The sequence below is a fragment of the Odocoileus virginianus genome, chromosome 1, assembly GCF_023699985.2.
Source record: "Odocoileus virginianus isolate 20LAN1187 ecotype Illinois chromosome 1, Ovbor_1.2, whole genome shotgun sequence".
Taxonomy (NCBI): Eukaryota; Metazoa; Chordata; class Mammalia; order Artiodactyla; family Cervidae; genus Odocoileus; species Odocoileus virginianus.
The window spans coordinates 30781621-30806725 of NC_069674.1; the positions used below are offsets into that span (position 1 = coordinate 30781621).

A 25105-nucleotide genomic window follows, 5' to 3' on the forward strand; every position below is an offset into this window, starting at 1 on the left:
TCTCTGTTATAACACTTGCCGAAGATCTCTCACCTTCCAATTCTCCGCAGTGTGACTTGAATTCAGCTCTATACTGTGGGGGCTTCCCAGGTGGTGCTAGTGGTAAAGAACCTACCTGTCAATGCAGGAAACAGAAGAGACATGGGTTCAGTCCCTGGGTTGGGGCGATTCCCTGGCGAAGGAAATGGCAACCCACTCCAGTGTCCTTGCCTGGGAAGTCCCATGGACAGAGGAGCCTGGTGGGCTGCAGTCCATGGGGTTGCAAAGAATGGCACATGAGTGAGCGACTGAGCACACGGCATAGTCTACTGGACAGGCTTGGTGTGGAGTCCAGGATCTCGGTTCAAGTCCCACCTGGGCGGTGACGACAATGGTGTCATCCCTGTGCTGTCTCCTTCACTGGTTTCTTTTGAGGATTTGATGCACATATAGATGTGGATAATGTTAAATAATAATAAAAGTACATATTTTTATAAAAATAATAAAATAAAATATACATTATAAAAATAATAAGAGCATATAGTATGTGCTTTATAAATGTCACACACTGTTCATATAAATAGGATTGTCTTCGCTTCTACCTGGAATGATGCTCCCTGCACCATACATTGCCCTGCACCCTCTGCTTCAGAACATGACGATTTTCCAAAAGGAAAACCATTTTGTTTTCCACAGGGTGAAAAACATTAGATTGCTTTTCATTTATTTTCCTTTTATTTCAGACACTCAAGCACCTTGCATGTGCCAGTGATGACTTTTAAAAGTATAGCCAGTGAGTTCAGTGACAAGAGGAGTTCCTTTGTTCAGACATTGTTTGTTACCTAGATGAGGCCGCTGGAACAGTCGGTGCTTTACGTCAGAGTGAGAGCCAGGCAGAACATGGGGAATGGTGCACGTGCCCGCTGGGACGTGTTCACCTGCAGAGGCAGATCACACCCGGGCCAGGCTGAGAGTCTCGCCGTTACAGGAGCAGGCGAGGTTGCCTTCTGTGCTTCCTAGAAGAGTGCTTTTCTTCTTTAATCTTTATTTCTTTCGTTTTCTTGTCTGTCTCATTCTTCTTACAGACGGGTAATCCATGAACTGCCTCCAGACCCTGACATTCTAGCATCCTCATGTGTCCTTTAGGCCAAAATCTGAAAGGTTCCAAATTAGTGCCAAATAACACAACCCCAGGCAATCTGAATTTTAAAGGCGAAATGAAATAATACCCACAGCATTTAAAGTTTAGTCTTCAAGTCCTCAGTGTAGTTTCTATAGTTGACATCATAGCAGCTATAGATAGACAGGGGAAAGGTTACAGCAGTATTATAAATGGGAGATTTAATTTCTTCAAAGTCACCCTAATTATTACTCATAATAATGAAATATTATAATATTGAGTATATATAATAATGAAAATAATATTATAAAGCTAGTGTGTGACATACATGTTAGCACTTTGCTCTCTGTATCAGCAGCTAATCGTTAAAACTCTTGAGATGTTAGTGATCTTGTAGATCAGAAATAGCAAGAGAGACACTATACACTCGTGAGCTCAAGGGGGTAAGTCATCGTAAGATGAAAATTAAGCCCATGAGTCTCAGTTGAAAATCAACCTGCCTCTTTTCCTTGAGTACTTTAGGCTACTATTTTAAATTACTATTCAATATTCCTTTTAATATTTAAGATAATCTCCTCTTTGGAAGGTTTTCTGCCACGATACAATAAAAATGTTTGAATGTGCTAGCACTTAAATCAATGAACACATAAAATATGTCACTATTTAGAAGGAATAGTGTGAAGCTTTCAGGTGAATTTTAAGAATTTGAACAATATGACTACATAAACTATAGGAGCGGTAATTATAACAGATTCTGATGTAAGATCTTCTCGAAGCATTGTGGTAGGAATCTGCTTTTTTACTGACTGTGCTACAGGGAGCAAACAGAAGACTCTTATCCAGAGCAAGAATTCTGGAGTAATGGAACCCTCTCCCTTAGAATGTGGGACTGAATGAAATTACATACTTAAAACACACATGCTACATGCTCCAAGTCCGAGAGAGGTTTTCAAATGGATGTGCATGCCATTATCTAATTCAGAATTTTCTACTTCCTAATTTGGATTCAAAATGCATTATAGTGTGAATTAATAGAATTTTGAATAGCTCTACATTTAACAAAGGGAGAGGTATCTGTGGCTGCTGCTGGAAATAATTTGATTTTAAAAACTAGATAAACTGTTATTAGAAAATCTTGAAAATTTTATATCCTTATGGCTTTTCCATTATTTACATTTCTTCTCCCCCTTTTTATGAATTAGTCTTCATCCTGGGCTTATACTTAAGTTGGAATAAATCTAATTTGAAGGCCTTCATTCAGTTTCTTTCTTTTTGATTTTCTGTGTGTGAATACAATATAATTATTCTAGTTTTTGGAAAATTTGGTTTAAAAAAGTGTATATATGTTTTACATATAATCATCACACCTATACTCAAAACTTTTTTTTAACTTTAAGTATTTGAGTGTATGTAACTTAAACTACTCCAAATGCTTTTGAGAAGCTTAATTTTAAGAACATTTTCACTCAAATATAAAACATAGAAATTGCTGCATAAATTCCAAACTAATAAGGAACATATTAAACAATAAAAGAAAAAATATGTTGTTGTTAAAGGTACCTCAGATAAGTTGTACATTTGTACAATTAGGTCCTATGTTCTCTGATGATCAATCATAGAGTTTTCCTGAATCTGAAACGCCAGAGTGGAAATGTACATTTTTCCTACCACAACTTCAAATTGAAGAGACATGCTGAAGCGACTTAGCAGCAGCAGCAGCTATTGTTTTAAATCTCAGAAGATCCATTTTTCTTGCAAATAAAAATAATGACCAGGTGCAGATATTTCACTTCTGAAGCATGCAGATTATCATAAATCAAGATGTCAGAGTTCCACTCTTGATTATTTCTTCAAGGCAGGCTTTTCTAGGTTATGAAATGTGCACTTTCAAATTAAGTCAATTAGACTGTAGCTTCTATTAATCTTTGAGATGGAAATAGTATATTTAAAAATTTGTCTCCTTGTTAAATAGATACCATGACAGTGTTTGCACAGTGTATTGTTAACCTTCCGTGGAAGGTTAAGCGGCTTCTTCTGTATCTCAATCTGTAGCTGTGAAAACTGTCTGCAGCACTGCACCCACCTACCCATGAATGAGGAAAGTAAAGACTTGCACCTGTGGAATTAGGTGCAGCAGCAGGAAGTAAGCATTTGTAGTATATAATTAACGAGGAATTTTTTTCTTTCTTTTTTTGAACGGCGTGTTCATCTCACTAAGTCAACTAGTGATTAACGCTGGAAGAAAATTTGCTGGAGTCTGCACCCTTGCTTAAATGCATTCACTCGCTGGTGTATTCTGTTTCTTATGCGGCCGAGTCAGAGGAACTCACCTTTCCATACTCTATTCCCTTCCATGTGTATTGATTTCTTTATGCCCCTGGGGGAATTTTTTAGATGTTTTACCTTTTACTGTCATTCACATTCTGTTCTTTTCTGAATCAATTTAGAAGTAATCCAGGAAGTCTTATTTTGATTTAGAGATTACTACCCTAAAAAGCAAGATGGAGAAGTTAGTGCTTAGTGAACTGAGGATCTCAAAGGTTTGAATAGAGAATGGAAAACAACGTTGACTCTCTTTTAGGGGTATTTAAGGCTTTCCTGGTGCCTCAGACGGTAAAGAATCTGCCTGCAATGCAGGAGACCCAGTATTTTATACATAATGTGCTTGTTATAGGGCTTCCCAGATGGTGCTAGTGGTAAAGAACCCTCCTGCAAATGCGAGACATGAGACACAGGTTAGATCCCTGAGTCAGGAAGGCTGCCTGGAGGAGGGCATGATACCCACCCAGTATTCTTGCCTGGAGAATCCCATGGACAGAAGAGCCTGGTGGGCTATAATCCATAGGGTCACAAACAGCTGGAACCAACTGAAGCAACTTAACACGCATGTGCTTACTATGTGTTCTTTAATCGTTATTTTCTCCTTTGTTAAGAAAACTATAATTACAAATTACTTTGCCAACAAACGTCCATCTAGTCAAAGCTGTGATTTTTCTAGTAGTCATGTATGGATGTGAGAGTTGAACTATAAAGAAAGCTGAGCGCCAAAGAAAGGATGCTTTTGAACTGTGGTGTTGGAGAAGACTCTTGAGAGTCCCTTGGCCTGCAAGGAGATCCAGCCAGTCCATCCTAAAGGAGATCAGTCCTGGGTGTTCACTGGAAGGATTGATGCCGAAGCTGGAACTCCAATACATTGGCCACCTGATGCAAAGAACTGACTCATTGGAAAAGACCCTGCTGCTGGAAAAGATTGAAGGCAGGAGGAGAAGGGGATGACAGAGGATGAGATGGTTGGATGGCATCACTGACTCAATGGACAAGAGTTTGAACAAACTCTGGGAATTGGTGATGGATAGGGAAGCCTGGTGTGCTGCAGTCGATGGGGTCGCAAAGAGTCAGACACGACTGAGCGACTGAACTGATAATTACAGATGTAGAAAGTATTTCTAAGTGTACCTCTCTAGAATGTAATATTCTTGATAAAAACTCATCCAAATCTGCAGTTGTTGAAGTTGAACCGGCTGTTCTTTTGATAAGGTTGAGGACACCCACTTGCACCAAAATGCATAGCAATTTTCTGTCTGGCTGATGCAGTCACATGCATGCCTTTCATTTACGCACCAGAAAATGAAAACTGAACCAAGTGTGTCCAGTTTTTTCTGACTAAACTTTATTTCCTAATAAGATAATATGTATTAATGGAATGAGACACAGTGACTTCCAAAGTATGTAAATTTTACTGCCATAAAGCAAGAGTCTTAGCACAAAGGAGCACTGAACCAGCGATAATGTCTTCTATCCAAACACATTTGTACTGTAAGTAGAAACTGTTTAAAAGGAAAATTATATCTTTTTCAGCAATTTATCAGAGATAATTACCCTTCATACACCAAAGGAACGATAAAGTGTTTTAAAGAACTATAATTCTAATTGGTAAATGTCACCAGCTGTTGCAGTTATTCTTACTTGTGTATATTCTTTTAATGATTATAGTCTCATGCCACAAGCTACATGAAAATATATTCACTAGGTGTGAAATTCACGTATGTCACAGTTTCAAGAATAGGTAAACAGCTCAAAGATAAAGGAAGAAATAATGCTAATGAGGAATGTAAAAATTGTAGGTTTTGTTTACTAGGCAAGCGGAGCTTAATTTGCCAAAGGGGAGAAAGTGTAATTTCAAAAAGAAAAAGACGAGACGTAATTTGTTGAAATAAACTTAAATGAGCCTTACTTCACACCCCCAACCAGGGATTCTAATTTTCTTAGTTGTAGAATTGTCTCGGCTTACACATTTCAGTATTACAGCCCTTGGGTCTGCCAAAGGGAACAACACAGAGGTTTTTTTTAGGCTTAAATTGTAAAGTGTTTGTTAGTTTAAGGTGGCAAAAGATAACGTTTTTCCTGGACAATGTTTCATGATGTCTAATGTTATCTTAAAAGTGATCAAGGAAACAGAAAATTACCTTCCGAGTCTGTGACAGGTGTATAAAGGCATCATTCTCCATTTCACCTGGCTATAACTCAGTTTCCAGTGAGTCTGATGGGTCCAGTGTTTAATTAGTGTAAATTTATAAGCATACTCCTCTTTTGAAAGGCAGAAATAAAAATGGGGTGGGGTGAAGAGAAATGGTGGAGGAGGCAAGCTTCTCATGTGTTTATTCTTTAACTCTCAGTCCAGCTGGACAAAAGCCTGCTGCCTTGGTATTATACATATCATAGCATTTTCTTTCCAAGCACTTGACTGAAACTCACAGGTGGAGCTGACTTGTTATCATACATAGAAAATTATTCTGTCATTTTCATTCTGCAGCAGTATGTTTTCTAAATGCACTCATTTTTAGTGTTTTGACAAAGTTTGAGAAACATGGAGAGAAATCCTTATCTTATGGGCTTCAACTGTTAATAGTAGCTAGTAATCTTATACAAATTACCCTACCTTTTCACTGGAAATCTCAGTAAAACACCACTTGCCCCAAAGAAGAAAATCGCTTAGGTTTCTCTTGAGTATCCTTGTAATTATTTAAACTTTCAAACATTGCTGATAAGAATTATGTAGAAAAACAGCAAAATGAGTTTGGTAAGTTTGATATATATATTCTGCATTGTGTAGGAATGCTCTTGAAGGAAAGATCAATTAAGATGTTTCTATAAATAGTTGTTTCTGGTTATAACTAGTCGTGAATTTTGTTATATCAAGGTTATGTTTGAAAGTATCCTTCAGTGTATGTTATATAAATTTCCCTTTAGTCTAAGAACAGTAAGTACTTCCTGGGATTTTCATTGTCCAGAAATAACTTCGTTAGCAAAAAGTCAAATTAATTTTTATTAATGAGGTATGCCAGTGTCTGCACTGTGCACTGGTTAAGAGATGGGCAGTTTTATCATTGTATATAAACTATTATCCCTCCCCCCGACAAAAGAAGTGATAAGAACTCTCTGCCTTTCATTTAAGGAAAAGGCACGACCACTGTCCTAACATCACTCAGAGGTATATCTTGTCTTTCCTGCAGTATGTTAGTCACTCAGTCATGCGCAGCTCTTTGCAACCCCATGAACTGCAGCCCACCAGGTTCCTCTACCATGGGATTTTCCAGGCAAGGATACTGGAGTGGTTTGCCATTTCCTTCTCTAGCAGATCTTCCTGAATAGTTAAATGATTCACATCCTCTTTCACCAGATTTCCTTATGTTATTTACTTTTGTGAAGAGTCCATTAATGGCTTATATAAGTGCATCCTACAGATATGAAATGATGCACGACTGACTGACTCATTTAGGCATCAGTTTTACCATTTCATCATATTACTACCCTATTCTAATTAAATGAATAACTCAGTACAGACTATGAATCAACTCCAGGTATAGAGTATATAATTCATCTAGTCAAGCTATATGAAACTCAATAAAGAACTAAAGATAAGTTTAGAAGGAATACTCTTTAGGAACCATTCAGAGTTTTATCCCCTCCTTGTGCGGATTTTGTAGATTCCATAGCAAGGAGGATTTTTATTAACTGCCCTGTCTCATCTAACATTAGAAGATGTGAAATGTTGGATAACTTTGAAAAGTTAGCTAGTCTACACCTTTGGCTCTTCATAGGAGACTAGTTCATCCATAGTCTTATCGCGTTTCTAAAATAATATAAGTCCTTGAGGTAGTATTGATAAATATGGATGAGCAGAAACAATGGATAACCCACAGTATTTTGATTTGCATTTCACTTTGTAATGCATTAAATGCTTTTTGTTCAATATCTTCCTAATAAGAAAACTTATTTTGTATTCCTTGAACAGCCATAGTAGCTGAGGAAGGCAACCCAAGGAAAGCTAACATTTTTAAAAAATATATATGGATAAACCAGCCAAAAATGATGAAAAAGAAATTGTAATTGCAATTAAGAAATGATTATTGCATATGGGAATTTTTTGAAAAATTTATTCATTTATACTCAGCATATTGGCTTTGCAAGGTAGCCATTTTTTTAAAAAAGTATCTACTATCTTACAACCACATATTTCTAGTCATTTAAATGATGAACAATAACTATGACCTCAAGTTATAGACCTCAGTGATAAACTTTTATTTAATACTTTAATTATGGAATTTGAAGGTGTCCATTGTTGATCTTTTTTTCTTGTTACTGATGCAATGAGTATGAACTTGGGCAAACTTCAGGAGATGGTGAGGGACAGAGAGGCCTGGCGTGCTGCAGTCCATAGGGTCACAAAGAGTCAGACACGACTAGGCAACTGAACAACGACAATTGTTGATCTTAAGCATATTCTTCTAGTGTAACTTTTGAAATAATATAATGAATGATTTTCTAGGGTGGTGATTAAATAAATTTTCACAATCAAAACCTAAGATTGTCCTATTCCCTGTGCTTTTTCCTCACAACAGAAACCAGGGATGGATCTGGCAGATACCTATATTATGTTTGTTCGGCAAAATCAAGACATTCTTCGAGAAAAAGTCAATGAGGAAATGTACATAGAAAAGTTGTTCGATGTAAGTAGCTACTCTTCCAGAGCCAGCTGGCATTGTAGATGTACTGTGAAGGGAAAAGTTGCATTTTGAGAGTGTGTCTGCAAATCACTCTTTCTTTTCTTTTTTTCCCTTCCACACAGCTAATAGTTTATTGTTTTGTTTCTTTGACTGCTGACAGAAGTCTTAATGGGTTTTTTTTCCTATACTTGAAAACTGTCACTATTAGAATGAGAAGTCTCAAAATCATTCAAAGGTTCATTTTAGCAAGCAAGATGATATCCAGTTTACCGTTGTGTACAGCTTACATCAGTTGCCTTTGCAGCAATCCATAAACAGAATCATACTGTAATGTTTTGGGCCCCTACTGTAAAAGTTTTTCTTAAGTCAATATGATATTCTTCATGGAAACAAAGAAATAAGTCACAGTAAAGCCAGATATCTGCTACTGTACTGTTAATGTGCTTTTTCATCTTGTTTTCCAGTACTGAGGTTTGCTAACAGATAGAATACTGCTCCGGTCTCATGGAGGTCTTCACAAAGGCATGGTAGCTCCTAGGAAGGGGAGGTTGTAGTTTTAGATGACTTGATCCACAAGTTTCATCCACTGAGTATCTATAAAAGAGACTAAGAGAGCAGTCCATTTCAATAACAATGTTGTCACTTATTTGTAATTAGGCAGCAGTCAGTTCAAAGGAAATGGTACTTTGCTGATGACATAACTTTGCATAATCCATTCCATTGCTGATTCTGACATGTAATATTTGCTCTGAACTGTATTTATTTATGTACATCTTCTCTGCATTTTAGAAATGCTTTTCTGGCAGTTTCATTTAATTATGCAAGTTACTGCAAATGTTTTCACAACAACAATTCACGGGCTTCATGGTGACACTTCAGCTGTGGCAGTTACAGAAGGTCTTGCTACGTCATCCTCTCCACCATGGTCTGTCATGTCAGTGTTTGTTGTTTATCAGGTTGGGTGGTCAAAATGAGCCTTCTCTTTCGTATTTTATGTTTCTAGCCTCTACCCAGGCTGTTTTACAATAAAAGTATCATCTGTTTTAATAAGCTAAGTGTTAATATGTGTGAAGAGAATGATTTCCGAAAAGCTTTGATGCCCTGCAGGGGTAGAAAAATTATCATCCATCCAGCTGGCTCTTTTACAAAATACTGAAACCGTATTAGCAACTTCTGCTTCCATTTGGTATTGCTCTGTATTTACGAGCATATGTTTCACTTCCAAGTTCTCTTTTACTTTTTTTTTTTTTTTTTTTTGCTTATGTGGTAATTTTCAAAAATGTTGAACTAGAAAAGAAGAGTTGATGTTATTCCCATTATGTTTCTTCTTGGTATAGTAGAAGCACATTTTCTCTGTTGAAAAAATGGTAGAGTCATTCTCCAAATAGGCCACTATGCATGTCTGTGTGCGTGTCTGTGTGTGTGACATATTTCTTAACGCCTTCAATTTTTTTGTCTTGGTGACCTTTTTACTACAGAACTCATCCTCAGTTTGTAACAGAGGTAGAATTTCTTTCTTCATAAAAATATTTCCCACTTCAACTCCCCTCCATTCACCAAACTTCTTTTGATACTTTTGTATGGCAGCAATTAACAAAGGGAGCTGACTAAAGTAGATGCCAGGAGGCCAACATTAAAATGATGTGCTCGTTCTATTATCATGGCTATAGGTGTATATTGCACTTTCCTTCCTTCCAATGCCTAAGCATCGGATAAGGCTATGAATTTGCTTCTAAAAGGAACCCATAACAAAAAACCATTCTGTTTTGGTTGTGAAGGTTTTGTCATTTTGAATATCCCCAGTAGGACATTGGACTTGTTATTTGTAAAATAGTTACAATGTCCTTAAACATTCTAATATTTTTAAGTTGCACACTTGTATTACTGTAATTAAAAACAAAAAGTAGACTCTAATTCTATTGACATGTCATCAAGAATAACATAGATGAGGGGGTACTAAGAGCCCCTAATTAGCCAAGACTGAATTTGCCTCAATTACAGTTAGTAAATGAGAGGTTATCAAGTATGTGTTGAAAGGTAAAGTAGAATGTGTATCTTAAGCAACAAATCATTACTGAGAGACATTATATAATTATTGGAAATCCACTTGGCTGGAGCTTAAAATAATATTGTTAGGTGTCAAGAAGCAGTTGAAAATAATGACCCTATAAATACTGTTAGCAACCTGAGTCTATTACAGATAAAAAATTGAAGGGAACAATTTTATTCAGACATCAGTGACAAACTTTTGCTATCCCAATTAAAGTGTTTCTTGAGTAAGTAAGGGAATGGAGGCTCCCACCTTCAGATGCAAAGGAAAATGTGTACACACACACACACACACACACGCACACAGCAGTGAGTCATTACATAGTGGTTTTAACCAACCCAGATAAGAGTACAGGGCTTACAATATGAGAGCTTAATTCCTTACAAAGGATACGCTTTTTATCCAAAAGAAATTTGCTTCATTTTAGAATATATACTAATATTTCTATATAAATCAATTATTCTACAAAGCACTGATCCTGCCTCCAATGCCAACACTTTAAAAAAAGAAATCAGATTTTAAAAAAAAAGAAAGAAATCAGGTGTTTCACTACAGAATCTTTTTCTGCATGATGCCCCATGCATGGAAGAGACTACTGAAAATTCTGTGAAACTTGTCCTAAGAGTAATAATAAATTACTCATGATGTTCCTGGCTTTAAAATCGTTTTGATTAATGAAGCATCTTAATAGTTCCTAATTCAAAGACAGATATGTGCTCAGTCCTGTCTGCCTCTCTGCAACCCAATGGCCTCTAGCCCGCCAGGCTCCTCTGTCCATGGGATTTCCCAGGCAAGAATACTGGAGTGGGTGGCCGTTTCCTTCTCTGGGGGCATCTTCCTGACTAGGGGCTTGAACCTTGTGTCTCCTGCATTGGCTGGCAGTTTCTTTACCACTAGCACCACCTGGGAAGCCTGATAATAGTTACTAATATTTCTGACTATATACCTTAGGGTTCTGTTTAAATAATTGTACCGGTGACTAAGGTCCAAAAAGATGGGCACTGCCCTAGATTTGTGTCCATTGTTTTGGGGCTTCACCCATGAAGGAGAATGGTACTTCCTATCATTGCCCATGAGTAGCCCACACAGCCACACACCATGACCCTGCTTTCTGAGCATCCTGCACTGCTGTGATTATTGTTTTAGCCTCTCTGGAAGTTTTTTGGTTTCTTCAATGTGTGAAAGAGGGAGATGACTAAAATATATATTATCTGAAAGGCCATAAATAGGATAATCTTAGACTTTTAGGTCAAATCTTGGAGTATTAAAACTAAGGTATCAGTTGAAGATCATGGTTAATATCAGAACAGATATCAAGACATTTTGCTTTGCTCCATAAGTTAAACTTATAAAACACTTTCTATTTTAAACAGAAATAACTCCAGAAAAGTGTTCAGTAAATGATGGCAGATACCCTATATAATAGAAGGTATTGGATTTGACTAAGGTATTGGGTTGGCCAAAAAGCTGTTCAGTTAGTGAATACATTGTTCAGCAAAGTTCATTGTGAAAATGAAAAATATGACTTTTATTGGTACTTAAAACTGAATGAGCTTTTTGGCCAACCCAATACATCCCTAATTTTTTCAAAGTGTCAAAATTATAATTGTGGCCTTACCTGTCATCACTGCTATTACCAGACCTCCATGTACCAGGAAATGTGCTAGGTTCTTGACCTGTATCATTTCTAACCTGCTTGTGTGCCTGCCAAGTCACTTCAGTCATGTTTGACTCTTTGTGACCCTATGTACTGTATGTAGCCCACCAGGCTCCTCTGTCCATGGAATTCTTCCAACAAGAATACTGGAGTGGGTTGCCATTTCCTTCTCCATGGGATCTTCCCAACCCAGGAATTGAACCTGTGTCTTTTTGTCTCCTGCATTGCAAGTGAGTTCTTTACCACTAGCGCCACCTGGGAAGCCACATGGGTAGATGCTGTCACTCCCATTTTAGCCTTATTTTCAGGTTAAGAAATGTCCCATCCAGAGATGACAAAAGACTTGTTACATACTAAATCAGACTTTGAAATTGTGTCACTCTAGTTTCAAAGTCCATATTACGCCTACCATACTTCCAACTCAATGGACATGAGTTTGAGCAAGCTCTGGGAGATGGTGAAGGACAGGGAAGCCTGCTACAGTCCATGGGACTCAAAGAGTCAGACATGACTCAGTGACTGAACAACAGCTTCAGATTTACAGAATTTGAAATGATAAAACAGTGTTTGGAGGAAGAGGACTGGACCAGGGCTCCAGAAACCTGAGTTCTAGCCACAGTTCTGCCATTGACTGGATAAGTGCACTTCAAGAAGTTCTGTCACCTGTCTGAAACTCAGTATAGACAGCACATGTAAACTGAAGAAGCTGGTCTAGAACCCCAGATGGTTTCTGAAATCCCTTCCAGGTTTTAAATAAATTAGTTTTAATTAGCAGTGGCGACAAAAGTTACTGGGTTGCTTGCTTGCCGAGCCTTGCTCCCCGGAGTAGCAGACAGTTCTAAAGTGTTTTTGTGACGGCCAGGTGAAAGCAAGAAGCAGCAGCAGTTACAGTAAATAAGCAGAAAACAGATTCTACATAAGGAATGTCTTTTGGTATTCTATACAGCTCCCACCGTGGTTCTGAACCCTGCAGGTAGAAAAGTAGTTGGAACCCGTATATTCTGTATTCATGTTAAGTCTTTCAGAATGACCAGAATATCTTAAACGGAGGCTGTCTTTGCTTGTCAAATGGTGCACATACTGAAATCTATATGTGAATATAATATACCCGGAATTGCACAATATATTCTTATAGCTTATATTGTACAACATAGGAAGTAAAGCCAATATTTTATAGCAACTGTTGTTGTTCAGTCGTAACATTGTTTCTGAGTCTTTGTGACCCCATAGACAACAGCAGGCCAGGCTTCCCTCAATGTAATATAACCTTTAAAAATTGTAAGTTACTACATTGTACACCTGTAACATGCAATATTGTGTGTGTGAAGTTGCTTCAGTCATGTCTGAGTCTTCACGACCCTGTGGTGTGTAGCCCACCACGCTACTCTGTCAATGGGATTCTCTAGGTAAGGATACTGGAGTGGATTGCCATGTTCTCCTCCAAGGGATCTTCCCAACCCAAGCCCTGAACCCACATCTCTTATGTCTCTTCCATTGGCAGGAGAGTTCTTTGCCACTAGTGCCACCTGGGAAGCCTTGATATAATATTATATAGCAACTATTTTGTTGTTGTTCAGTCGCTAAGTCATGTCCAACTCTTTGCGAACCCATGTACTGCAGCATGCCAGGCTTCCCTGTCCTTTGCTATCTCCTGGAGTTTGCTCAAATTCATGTCCAGTGAGTCAAGATGCTGTCTAACCATCTCATCCTCTGCCACCCCTTTCTCCTTTTTCCTTCAGTCTTTCCCAGAATCAGGATCTTTTCCAATGACATCCATACATGACTACTGGAAAAACCATAGCTTTGACTATACTTTTAAAAAAGAAAAGAATTAAACATAGTGATTATCATTGTATTTTGAATTTAGCCAATGGGGAAAAAAATCTCACATGTTAGATATACCTTCAAAACAAAACAAACAAACTGATCACTCAGTTGTGTCTGACTCTTTGCGACCCTGTGGACTGTAACCCACCAGGCTCCTCTGTCCATGGGATTCTCCAGGCAAGAATACTGGAGTGGGTAGCCATTCCCTTCTCCAGGGGATCTTCCTGACCCAGGGATTTACCTTAAGACACATTTAAAAAGTGTGTCTTATCTGGGTCAGGGAAATTTAAAGGAAGTTCTCTAGCAGAAGAGAATATGGATTTACCAGCAAAGTTCTGCTTTATAGGTAATCTCTCTTGTTCCAACTTATAAAGCGTCATTGTCAGTAGCTGTTTAAAAAAATGCTAGCAAATGAAAACCATTTACAACTTGTCTGATCCCAATGTAAAACCATGGCAATGCTTTTCTAATTCTCAAGTTCCGTTTTTGGAGAAGGGAATGGCAACCCACTCCAGTACTGTTGCCTTTAAAATCCCATGGACGGAGGAGCCTGGCAGGCTATAGTCCATAGGGTTGCAGAGAGTCAGATGCAACTGAGCATGCAGCACAAGTCCCATTTTTAATGCCTATTAGGAGGTTTTTTCTCACACCATCAGGTTTCAGGAAACACAGAGTGAGCCCCAGGTACCCATGGGTCAGCAGAGAGGCTGGACACTTTCCCAGAGAGCTTTGAGTCTCTCGGTTGAAAAGTGGTGATGTTTCAGAAATCAAAACTGACGCTCACAGTAACTGTCACAAGAGCACCCTCTGTGGTCACTTACTAATGTCCAAGAATATCCCAAATGCTGAGGCTGGTAGGGGTCAACAGAAGTGCATCCTGTTGTCTGGGAGAGACACTAAACCTACGTAACTGTCTAAACGTTTGTGCCTTTACAAGGCATTGCCCATCTTGGGGCCCTCTGAGACAATTTTGTTTTAGCTCTCATGTTGCTGAAGACACATCAGGGTGCAGTCTTTAATTGGTAAATCATGCAGATTAAACATTCTCTTGTGTTATAAACTGATTAAATATTTAATTGTTGAGGAGTTTCATCTCAATGAGATTTTTTTTTAAATTGTGTTGTGATATCTTCTAAAATTAAAAGTAATCCTTTAAATGATAGTTAATCAGTGATATTCATCCACATAGTGCTTTGTAAAGGATTAATTTTCAGGACTTTCCTTGAAAAGGATTCTTTTTGGTTAAGAAACTCTAAACTAAGCATTTAAGTAAAACGGACCTCAATAATATCAGTGAGTTTAGTGGCCATTTTAAGATATGGTAAGGGGGGGGAAAGAATGAAACTCTTGCAAGTGAATATGCTTTTTAAAATAAAAGTAATTTTGCATTTCTACCTCTTGTTTATCTCTGGACTCCCAAATAAGAAAGGGAGGAAATGCTCAGAGTTTTCGAGTTCAGTGTTTCACACCCATGCCCAAACTTTTTGATTCAAGAATTTATTCATCCTCAGTAAGATTGATGCTACTATCATTTAAAAATTAAATTTGTTTCGTTGGTTTCCCAGGAATACTTGAAATCCACAGAACATGAGTAAGATTGGCTGCTATTAATAGACAGTAGAATATATTTAGAACTGACTGTCTACTTTTTCAGTCATATTCCTCGGATGAATTTCTTTGTATGTGTAATCAGCCTCATTACAAACAAAGGCTGGAACCCAGTAAGACCCATTCATAGGGCTTCTTTGCCTTCTTGCATTTCTTATAATTCCACAATATTATAGATACATTCGCTTATATATGACTGTCGATTTTAAAATAACAATTTTCCTCTTTTCAATGTTATTTCACTTTCAAGTGACAAACAAGTTGTTATATCCAAGGGTCCTAATGCCTGCTGATCTGAGGTGGAGCTGATGTGATAATAATGGAAATACAGGCTACAATAAATGTAATCTTGAATCATTCCACCCCATCCATAGAAAAACTGTCTTCCATGAAACCAGTTCTTGGTGCCCAAAAGGCTGGGAACCACTAAATCAGTATAAATTCTGATTACAGAGTATTTTCTCTTCAATGTTGTCTCTATGTAAAAAGAAGTCAAATATAAAACATTAACTTGGACCCATCCATGATTTTCCTATCAACAATCAAAATCAAATGTTACTATCACTCTCATGTCCTAACCGTTATTTTGCTTTTCCATCACTAGAAAAGATGAATGATATAAGCTCAGTGATGTACTTGAGACCAAGATCATTTATTTCTACCCACTGTTATGTCATGCACCCTGGGGTCACCTTGTGCACTAAAGGTAGATCAGAAGCTTGACTGTTTCTTATCCATGTTCATAGTACTGGCTTGTCATCTCTCCTACATTTTAACAATTTCTTATTTAGCAGCTTGAATATACTGTTTTCCAGGGGGTGTTTTTTTAATGTAATTATATGTATTTATTCCCACTTTATTTTACCCACAGTATTTGTACTCACACAAAAGTTGTTTGACCTCTTTTAAGACAGTTGTAGTCAAGACTTGTTCTGTATGTGGTCACGTCTGCTTTAGTAACTGGCATACAAACTTGCTTCTTAGCTCCTTCTCCCCCCCTCAAAGTTTATTTCTCTTCAAATCCTCTGCTCTCAAATTACAGCTGTCTCATTCATTTTAGTTAATCATCTTTATTTTAATGTTGAGTTATCATTTGTAAGTGTAAGAATTTATGAAAAAATCCACTTTAGAGGTACAGTGTGCGCCGGAATAACTTTGGCAAGTCCAGACGTGACTCCTCACGGCCAAAGGCCCTCATTTGAATCTAAGCTGTTGGTGAATGAAGACCTAAGAAACCTGAGCTAAGCATGCCTAATTGCCTAAAAGAAACTCCACAAGAAAAAAATGTATTGTAGCCGGTTGATCTTATTTCTTTGATAATTCAAAATAATCTTCAAGAAATATGTGGACTTCTCCCTTAGATTCTTGAAATGTGATCATGGGACACAATTGTCATTTGGCACATGCCCAGAAATACACATCTTTGCATGAGGCACCTGGACATATGTGGCAGGTCTGGTAGAATCAGGCTAATTAACAACACAGGCTTAAACAGGCACCTCATCTGGCAGTGCAGTTAGTTGCCTGATGGTGCTCAGCGGGATCGGGTAGTGCTTTTTATTTTTCTATCCTAATGGTCTGCTGCCCACCTAATTTTGCCTTATTGTCAGTCACTACTTACCGCAGCTTGGGGCCCTCCCAGGAGGCTAAATTATTATCAAAGGATTAGGGAGATGTAGCCTTGCAGCTCTGACATTTCTGATTACTTGTCTATGCCAGAACACTAATTAGCTGTGACTAATTAAGAAAAATGTTCCTGCCATAGAAAACCATTTAAAAGAACTAAGAAGTAGAAAAGCAATTCAAAAGCTGAGCAGTGCTCAGATTTGCTGATGCTCTTTAGATTTCCACCAGAGCCTTAACTCACCTTTAATTGTGCTCAGAATTTAAAAAAAAAAAAAAAAAAAAACTTGTGAACTGATCTGAGGTTTTTGCTTGAATAGGAGAAAAAAAAAATTGGGGTTGATCACTTAAAATCACTTCACCATGGTAAAACTCTCTGATGAATGAAAGATGTCAAAACTTGCATTTTCCTTAAGAAATTCTTATAAACATCCAGTGCATAAATGTATATTTGCTTTCATTCACCCAAGCCAGTGACAGTAACTTAATAGTCATGGAAGAAATCAGAATATTCCCCCTCCTGAATTTATCAAAGATAGTTGAAATAATTACAAGCAACATGTTGAGCGGTTCAAAAGTTATTTAGTATTGATTGCTTGCTGCTTTCACATGGATGATGGTCTGGAAACTCTGGCTTCTCCACATAGAACCTGGCTTTTCCTCAGTGGCTTTGCATGCTTGCACTGCAGCTGGCTACCGGTGACTTATTAATGAAACTACGCAGGGCTCCCCTGAGACCAGCATCTCCATCAGTTGGCCAGTGTGATGTTTTCATAGAAATGGTGGCTACCATTCTCCTTCTCCTCAAACCCAACTTCATAAGCAAATGACACATGGCTTTAAAGTCATTTTCTGTTGAGGCTTTTTGATCTCCTCCTCCATCAAACACACCCTCTGCAAGCCTCCCCTGTAGCCTCATCTACATGGTTGGTGCCATTCACACGTGAGCACAGGAGTGGCAGCCAGAATGCCACCGTTGACTAAGTCCAACTAAAAACAAAGTCTGTGTCAGGAAGCAGCTGTTGCAGTAAACCAACATCGTTGTGGCAAAACAGGGTGTTTGTTAAACGCATTGAAAAGAAACTCTATAAACAATTTGCACAGGTACTTACCTAAACTCAAGAAGAGCCTTCAATTACTTGATCTCAGCCCAGCCCTAAGTAAGTCACCATCTAAATTCACTCTCTTAAAATGGGAAAAATGTTTCATTTGAAATAAAGCAAGTTCTAATCCTTACCTCACCTAAATTCTTCATGCTGTTTTTTAAGCCCATTTCCCCTTTTCCTCTCAGTGGAGAACAAAAAGCAGGTAGCCAGCATCTCTAGGGAGTAATCCTTCCCATATGTGAAGACTGTGAGTAAGACACCTGTCATCCTTGTCTACTCCAGGATAAACAATCCCTTTTGCTCAACTTCTCATCATAGGCCCCTTTTCTAGCCCTTTGATCTTTTGGGGGGCTGTCCTTTGAAGCTTCTCAAAATGCCCTGTGTCATGCTTAGGCTCTAGAGTCAGGAATTCGTTGTTGTTCAGTCACTAAGTTGTGTCTAACTCTTTGCGACCCCATGGACTGCAGCACACCAGGCTTCCCTTGTCCTTCACTGTCTCCCAGAAGCTTACTCAAATTCATGTCTATCAAGTCACTGATGCCATCCAACCATCATGTCTTCTGCCACCCCCTCCTCCTCCTACTTTCAACCTTTCCCAGCAGCAGGGTCTTTTCAAATGGGTCCGTTTTTCTTATCAGGTGACCAAAGTATTGGAGCTCCAGCTTCAGCATCAGTCCTTCCAGTGAATATTCAGGACTGATTTCCTTTAGTAGTGACTGGTTTGATCTCCTTGCAGTCCAGGGGACTCTCAAGAGTTGTCTTCAACACACAGTTCAAAAGCATCAATTCTTTGGCGCTCAGCCTTCTTTATGGTCCAAATCTCACATCATACATGACTATTGGAAAAACCATAGCTTTGACTAGACAGGCCTTTATCAGCAAAGCCATGTCTCTGCTTTTTAATACGCTGTCTATGTTTGTCATAGCTTTTCTGCCAAGGAGCAAGTGTCTTTTAATTTCATGGCTACAGTCACCATCTGCATTTTGGAGCCCAACAAAATAAAGTCTGTTACTTTCCATTGTTTTCATTGTTTCCCCTTCTGTTTGCCAGGAATAGGACGTAGTATTTGAATGTGACTGTACACGTTCCTCAGAGAAGGCCATGGCAACCCACCCCAGTCCTCTTGCCTGGAAAATCCCATGGACAGAGGAGCCTGGTGGGCTGCAGCCCATGGGGTCGCTAAGAGTCGGACATGACTGAGCGACTTCACTTTCATTTTCACTTTCATGCACTGGAGAAGGAAATGGCAACCTACTCCAGTGTTCTTGCCTGGAGAATCCCAGGGACGGCGGAGCCTGGTGGGCTGCTGTCTGTGGGGTCGCACAGAGTCGGACACGACTGAAGTGGTTTAGCAGCAGCAGCAGCAGTACGCATTCCTATTTATACATTCTCATGGAAAGCTTTCCCATACTTTTGCTCTACTGATCCTCGTAAATTTGATTCCATATCCTCCCTACATTTCTTGTTGACTTTCCCCTTAGTTCTGGCTTTCCTGGTGACTCAGATGGTAAAGTGTCTATCTGCAACGTGGGAGACCCAGGTTCAATCCTTGGGTCGGGAAGATCCCCTGGAGAAGGAAATGGCAACCCACTCCAGTACTCTTGCCTGGAAAATCCCATGAACAGAGGAGCCTGGTAGGTTATGGTCCATGGGATCGCGAAGAGTCGGATACAACTGAGTGACTTCATTTTCCTTTCCTTTCCCCTTAGTTACTGCCTATATTATACACATAAAATGTATGTTTATTGATGTTAAATGTTCATTCATTTGACGTCTTGGATGCGTAAGATCTAGAAAGTAAATCCAATTGATCTTTCAATTAGGATGTGCAAGAAATGGTGGTAAATATTGAGACTGAAAGGTTAAGCATAGACTTCCCTGGTGGTCCAGTGGTTAAGACTCCACACTTGCAATGCAGATGGCACAGGTTCAATCCTTGGTTAGGGAACTATTAATAAGATGCCACATGCTCCACAGCCAAAAAAAAATAATAAAGGCTAGGCATTGGTTTTGTCTCACATCGTTGAGTATCTCTGTCACAATGACTCGGTAGGATTCTAATTAAAATAGGAAATCAAAACTCCTTTTATTATTTAGTCATACAACCAGTATTTACTTTCTTGAAGCCACACACTGCTGGAGGCTGAGAATACAATGTTAGGTAAGATAGACCAAGTTCCTGCTTTAATAAGGGAACTTAACATTCTTATGGTAAAATGGGTCTTTTGAAAAAGTTAGCTTCTACATTAAAATGTTTCACATTTTCATCTACTGAATAGACGTGTTTTTTTTTTTCAAATAGTATACTGTGGAGAATTAAAATTTAGAAAGCTTTCACATAGGAGGTAGTGATTATCTTTGACTTGTTTTTATTTCTCTCTTTGCAAGTGGATGATTGGAAACCTGCCAGGAAGTAGAGTTGATTCAACAGTTGTACCTAGCTCTAGTGCTTGTGATATCAAATGCCATATCGGTGCAACAAGGGCAGGCTCGCCCTCTCTACCCTTCAGAGGTTCTCTGCTGAAAAACCAGGTTTATGCCACCTCCCAGGAGGGCTCTCATGTTCACTCAGACTCAAGTCTGAGTCACAGTGCCACAGCATGCTGTCTATCTGCCTTTTTTATACGCCTCTCACAAGACCAGCAAGCACTGAATGCACCCAGGACACGTCGTTTAGTGGTGAAAACGCACAACGCAGCACTGGCAGCTCCACACTTGGTAGCCTCACAGCCTTTGATGCCCTCCAAGAACAGCTTCTCATACCCCTGAGCACATGCCAGAGAGATTTTTCACTGCATACATGACAGACTGAAACACCAGTCTGGAGCTGAGCACATCAGCCTCTGAGCACATGTAGCGTTATATCTGTGTGTAAGAATGTATATGTTGTGTTGTTGGTCAGTTGCTAAGTTGTGTCTGACCCTTTGTGATCCCATGCATTGCAGCACGCCAGACTTCCCTGTCCTTCACTATCTCCTGGAGTTTTCTCAAACTCACGTCCGTTGAGTCAGTGATGCCATCCAACCATCTCATCCTCTTTCGTTTCCTTCTCCTCCTGCCTTCAATCTTTCCCAGGAACAGGGTCTTTTTCCAATGAGTTGGCTCTTCATATCAGGTGGCCAAATTATTGGAGCTTCAGCATCAGTCCTTCCAGTGAATGTCATGAATCTGGCCGGTGAAATGTACATGGGGATAAAAGTCCCGAAAGAGGTATTGACTTACCCAAAACTTATAGAGAAACCCAGTATCTACCAGACCAGCAGATCACTCATTTCCTGAGAGTGCACCATGAGTCAGAGACAGAGGGATGACTGTTTACTTCAGTCCCTACAACACTCTGGAAAAGGAACTTTGGAATAATTGTTACCTATTTTTTATAAGGAAACTGAAGCAGAAAGACTGGCTAACCGTTCATTCTCAGACGAAGGTTTTATCTCAAACTTGTACCATTCAATAGAAATTGCAGGAGTCTAATTTATTTTTATCCAGATTCTACATTATTGATTTAAATGCAATATTGACCAAACTTTTATGTATAGTACTTAAAATGTGTCACTGAACCAAATGAACAGGTCTTTTGCCCAAATAAATCATTCACAGTCAATGTCTGCATCCCAAACTAGTACACATACTATTATAACTGGGTTGACCGCTGAGTTCAGCCAAACCTTTGATTAGTCAAAAGATTAGCCTAACCAGTATGCATTCCATCATTTGTCATTAAGTAGGGGAGAGGCAAACAACTGATGATCTGAAATTTTCACTTTGTAATCCCTGGTCGTTTTAGCACCAGGAAGAGAACTGCAGAATAAATTTACAAAGGCACTTGCTTGCTTGATGATAGTGAATAATGAAGAATAGTATTGATTTTCATGCTCTTTGGGTAGTGTGAGATAGATAGGCTAGTTTAGTAATATTACTTTCAGGATATTTTGGGAGAAAGGAAATTTGGAGTTAATGAAATAGAGGTGAGTGGAAAAAAGCTTGTGCAACCCTCAGTTTCTGGAACTTACCCTATTATATAACTTACCCTGTTTTATGATTGAAGAGGATTGAATGCATCTGGAAGCATCTTAGTTATTACATTCATGCGTTTTAAAAAAGAGTGGAGAAAAGTACTGAACTTCAAGAGTAGGAAAAATGTTTCATCAGTCAACAGGCATTTATTAGGTGCCTACTATATGCCAAATCTCCCATGTTAGCACTTCTTACATTTCTCCTTCTTTAACAGACACCATAGTGCTTATGAACTCCATCTTCCTCATAGAACTGAAAAATGAAAATCGCCCTAAATGTGAGTTTCTTGAACACAGGAGAGAAAAAAGCATGAATCAAGTTCTTCTATGTTCTGTATTTAAAAAATAAAAAAATCAGAAAACTGTACATGTAGGTCGAATCCCTTCATGAATGAACTCGGATCTTCTTTCCACATTGCTTTGTTTTGTTGCAGTGAAAAAAGATTTTCTCAGCATTCCTAAGTTTTAGAGTATATGGCACTTTAAAAGCATTAGAGTATACGGCACGTAAGAAGAAAACATGTGGGAAATGCATAGCACAAGGACCAGTTGGTTAGTTATCCTAACAGTGTGGTTCTTCAAAAAATTTATTATATTATATAACTACATTGTCAGGTGTACAAATACCTTTGGAAATGTAGATTACATTAACTTGTAAGAAAATGTGATGGACTTCTTTGAAACAATAAGCTTCTCCTATATTATTTCATAATCCTGCATTATAACCATGAGGGACCACCAGGAATGGTAGAGCTATTTTCTTAGTTGTCTGGTACAAATACCAAACTGTTCTGAAAAAATCAGAGACTTCATTGATGAAACACACTGTTTCATAGAAGGAAATTGAATAACCTAGTAGTCATGAGCACAGACTTTGGAGCATAGATATAAGATGAATCTTAACCCTGCCACTTATATAAACTTATATAAGTAAATTATTTAATCTAAACTCAGCTTTCTACCTCTGTGAGCTCAGTTTCCATGCAAAATGAAAATAAGAACCATCTCATCACGGTTGGTATAAGAATCAAATGAAAATTGAATTGATGAACTTCCCATGGAGGTAGAATGGAGGTTTTAAAAAAATAGTCATAATAGTCATATTATTATTATATAATATATAATATATTATAGGTAGAATTATTAATATATTAATAAGAATGCTTCACAGTTCTTAATAAATTCCATTTATTCTTCTTTATACTTTACTGTTTCATTTTTGTAGTATATCTATTCTTCATTAAAAAGCCAAAATGAATAAATTTAAAACAAAATAACATCTAATAGAAACTTCTATAATTCTAGACTTGCATATTTGGATGAACAAAGCTATATTTAAGCAGCATTGAAAAAAAAAAGACAATTTGGCTTTTCCCTTCAGTTCATTTTTAGGAGAATCACAAGCTGTATTATTTCTAATCATGCCCTTTCCTTTGATAGTCAAATCTAATCTCAAAGTATTTCTGGAGAGTATAAGAATCTTATTGTAAAGCTAGATTCATCTCAGCTGCCCTTCATATCGCAGATGAGAAAACTGAGGCATAGAGAAAGCAAGAGGCTCAGTCAAGTGAATGGTAACCTCACAGGGCTTCCGGGTACTCAGCCCCCGAAGCTTCTGTGTTGATGATGTCCTTCTCTGGTGTGTTCACGACCAGCCTCAGCTGCTAAGTCCAGAGCAAGTCTTTATCACACTCCTCCTACATGCCTCTGGGTTGAGCAGGTTGATAGATGTAAATTAGGTTGAACACTTCCTGTATTCTAAACATAATAGACTGGTTTCACTTTTCCTTAAATATAGCCCTTAATCCTATTCCAAACCAACAAAAAATCCACACTTTAGAACTTTCAAAATGCTTTTGTTTTGAGGATCTGTTTTGTGGAACCAAATATAATTGTTTCTGATGCCTTGAATAGAGGGGGGAAGGATGGAATTATTACATCAAATGTACATTTTAGTGTTAAGAAATGAGAAGTGAGTGACCACGAATTTAATTATGTCAAACAGATGTACTGTGGACCAAAGGAGCACTCCATGTATAAAGCATTTATATTTACTTTTTAATGTACTGGTGAAACTGTAAGATATTCACTTTTCTAAGTATTTTGTAGCCCTCTGAAGCCACAACATGATCTTAAAGGATGCTTTATATTTATCAGATTTTTCAAAACCTTCACCTTTTCAAAACTATTATTTGTCCTTTTATTCAATTCATCTTAACATTTAAGAGGTACGTACTTCCTCAGATGAGATTTTCTAGATGGTATTTCATTTCAACACAGTGACTTGACTCTGATAAAAACAGACAGCTTCTCTTGAAGTAAATGAAGAAATACATACATACTGTGGAAATTTAGCCATTCCATATCTGGGGGCACTAAAAAGTATTGGTTGTGTTTTTGTGGGTTTTTTTTTTTTTTTTCTGTTGTTCACCTATTGAGATGAGACTAGCTGGAGAAGAATGAAAATATATCAACTAGTTGTACCAATTCATAATCAATAAAAAAGCTAAACACTTAAGCAGAAAATAGATCACAGATTTGTTCCCCAGCAAAGCAGTTATTTTTACCCAGCCATCATCATCAGAAGCCGCATTATAACAAATGATTTGCTTGAAGCCGCCGTAATACATGGACCCTATGGGGTCCTGTGATTCAGATTTAGGAATATCAGCCCCAGAGGGTCTGAAGACATTGTGCATTAGTATGTATTGAGACCTCATTCCAGGTGGCAAGCGGCTGGACTTTCTTAAAAAGAAAAATATATAAAACTTCCAAAATAAAGGTAGAGTGCTTGTTTGCAGGCAAGAAGTGTTATATTGCATTGAATCCTCTTGCCTCCAAATGTTATAAATTAGGCAGAAAAGGGAGCCACGCATATTTAATATATTTGTTTTGTATTTCCACTAGTCAAGGGAATAATGAAATTCCTTAACTACTTCTCTTTAACTTGCATGAAGAAAGCACGGTGTGTTGCTAAATCTCTTTTCAACCAGCACTGCCGAGAAACAACTTTAATCCTTGTTAGAAAATTGCCGAGTCTGGGGCTGACAAAGAGCTCATGCTTGTTCCATTGTTAGTGCTCCCCGGCCCCAAGAGCAGCGCCCTTTAGAG

At 38.2% G+C, this 25105-nt stretch overlaps 1 protein-coding gene across 10 annotated transcripts in view; it reads left to right on the forward strand.

Moving 5' to 3' along the window:
- The window catches only part of CADPS2 (calcium dependent secretion activator 2), a 545582-nt gene that overhangs the window by 510302 nt on the left and 10175 nt on the right, over positions 1–25105 (forward strand). For 9 of the 10 annotated variants that reach the window (XM_070466414.1, XM_070466410.1, XM_020909458.2 and 6 more), the window contains one exon: positions 8002–8109. In XM_070466414.1, the coding sequence (XP_070322515.1) occupies positions 8002–8109 (108 nt within the window). Of the gene's footprint in view, positions 1–8001; positions 8110–8895; positions 9157–25105 lie in introns of those variants that run through there. The other variant, XM_070466441.1, reaches the window with a different exon arrangement.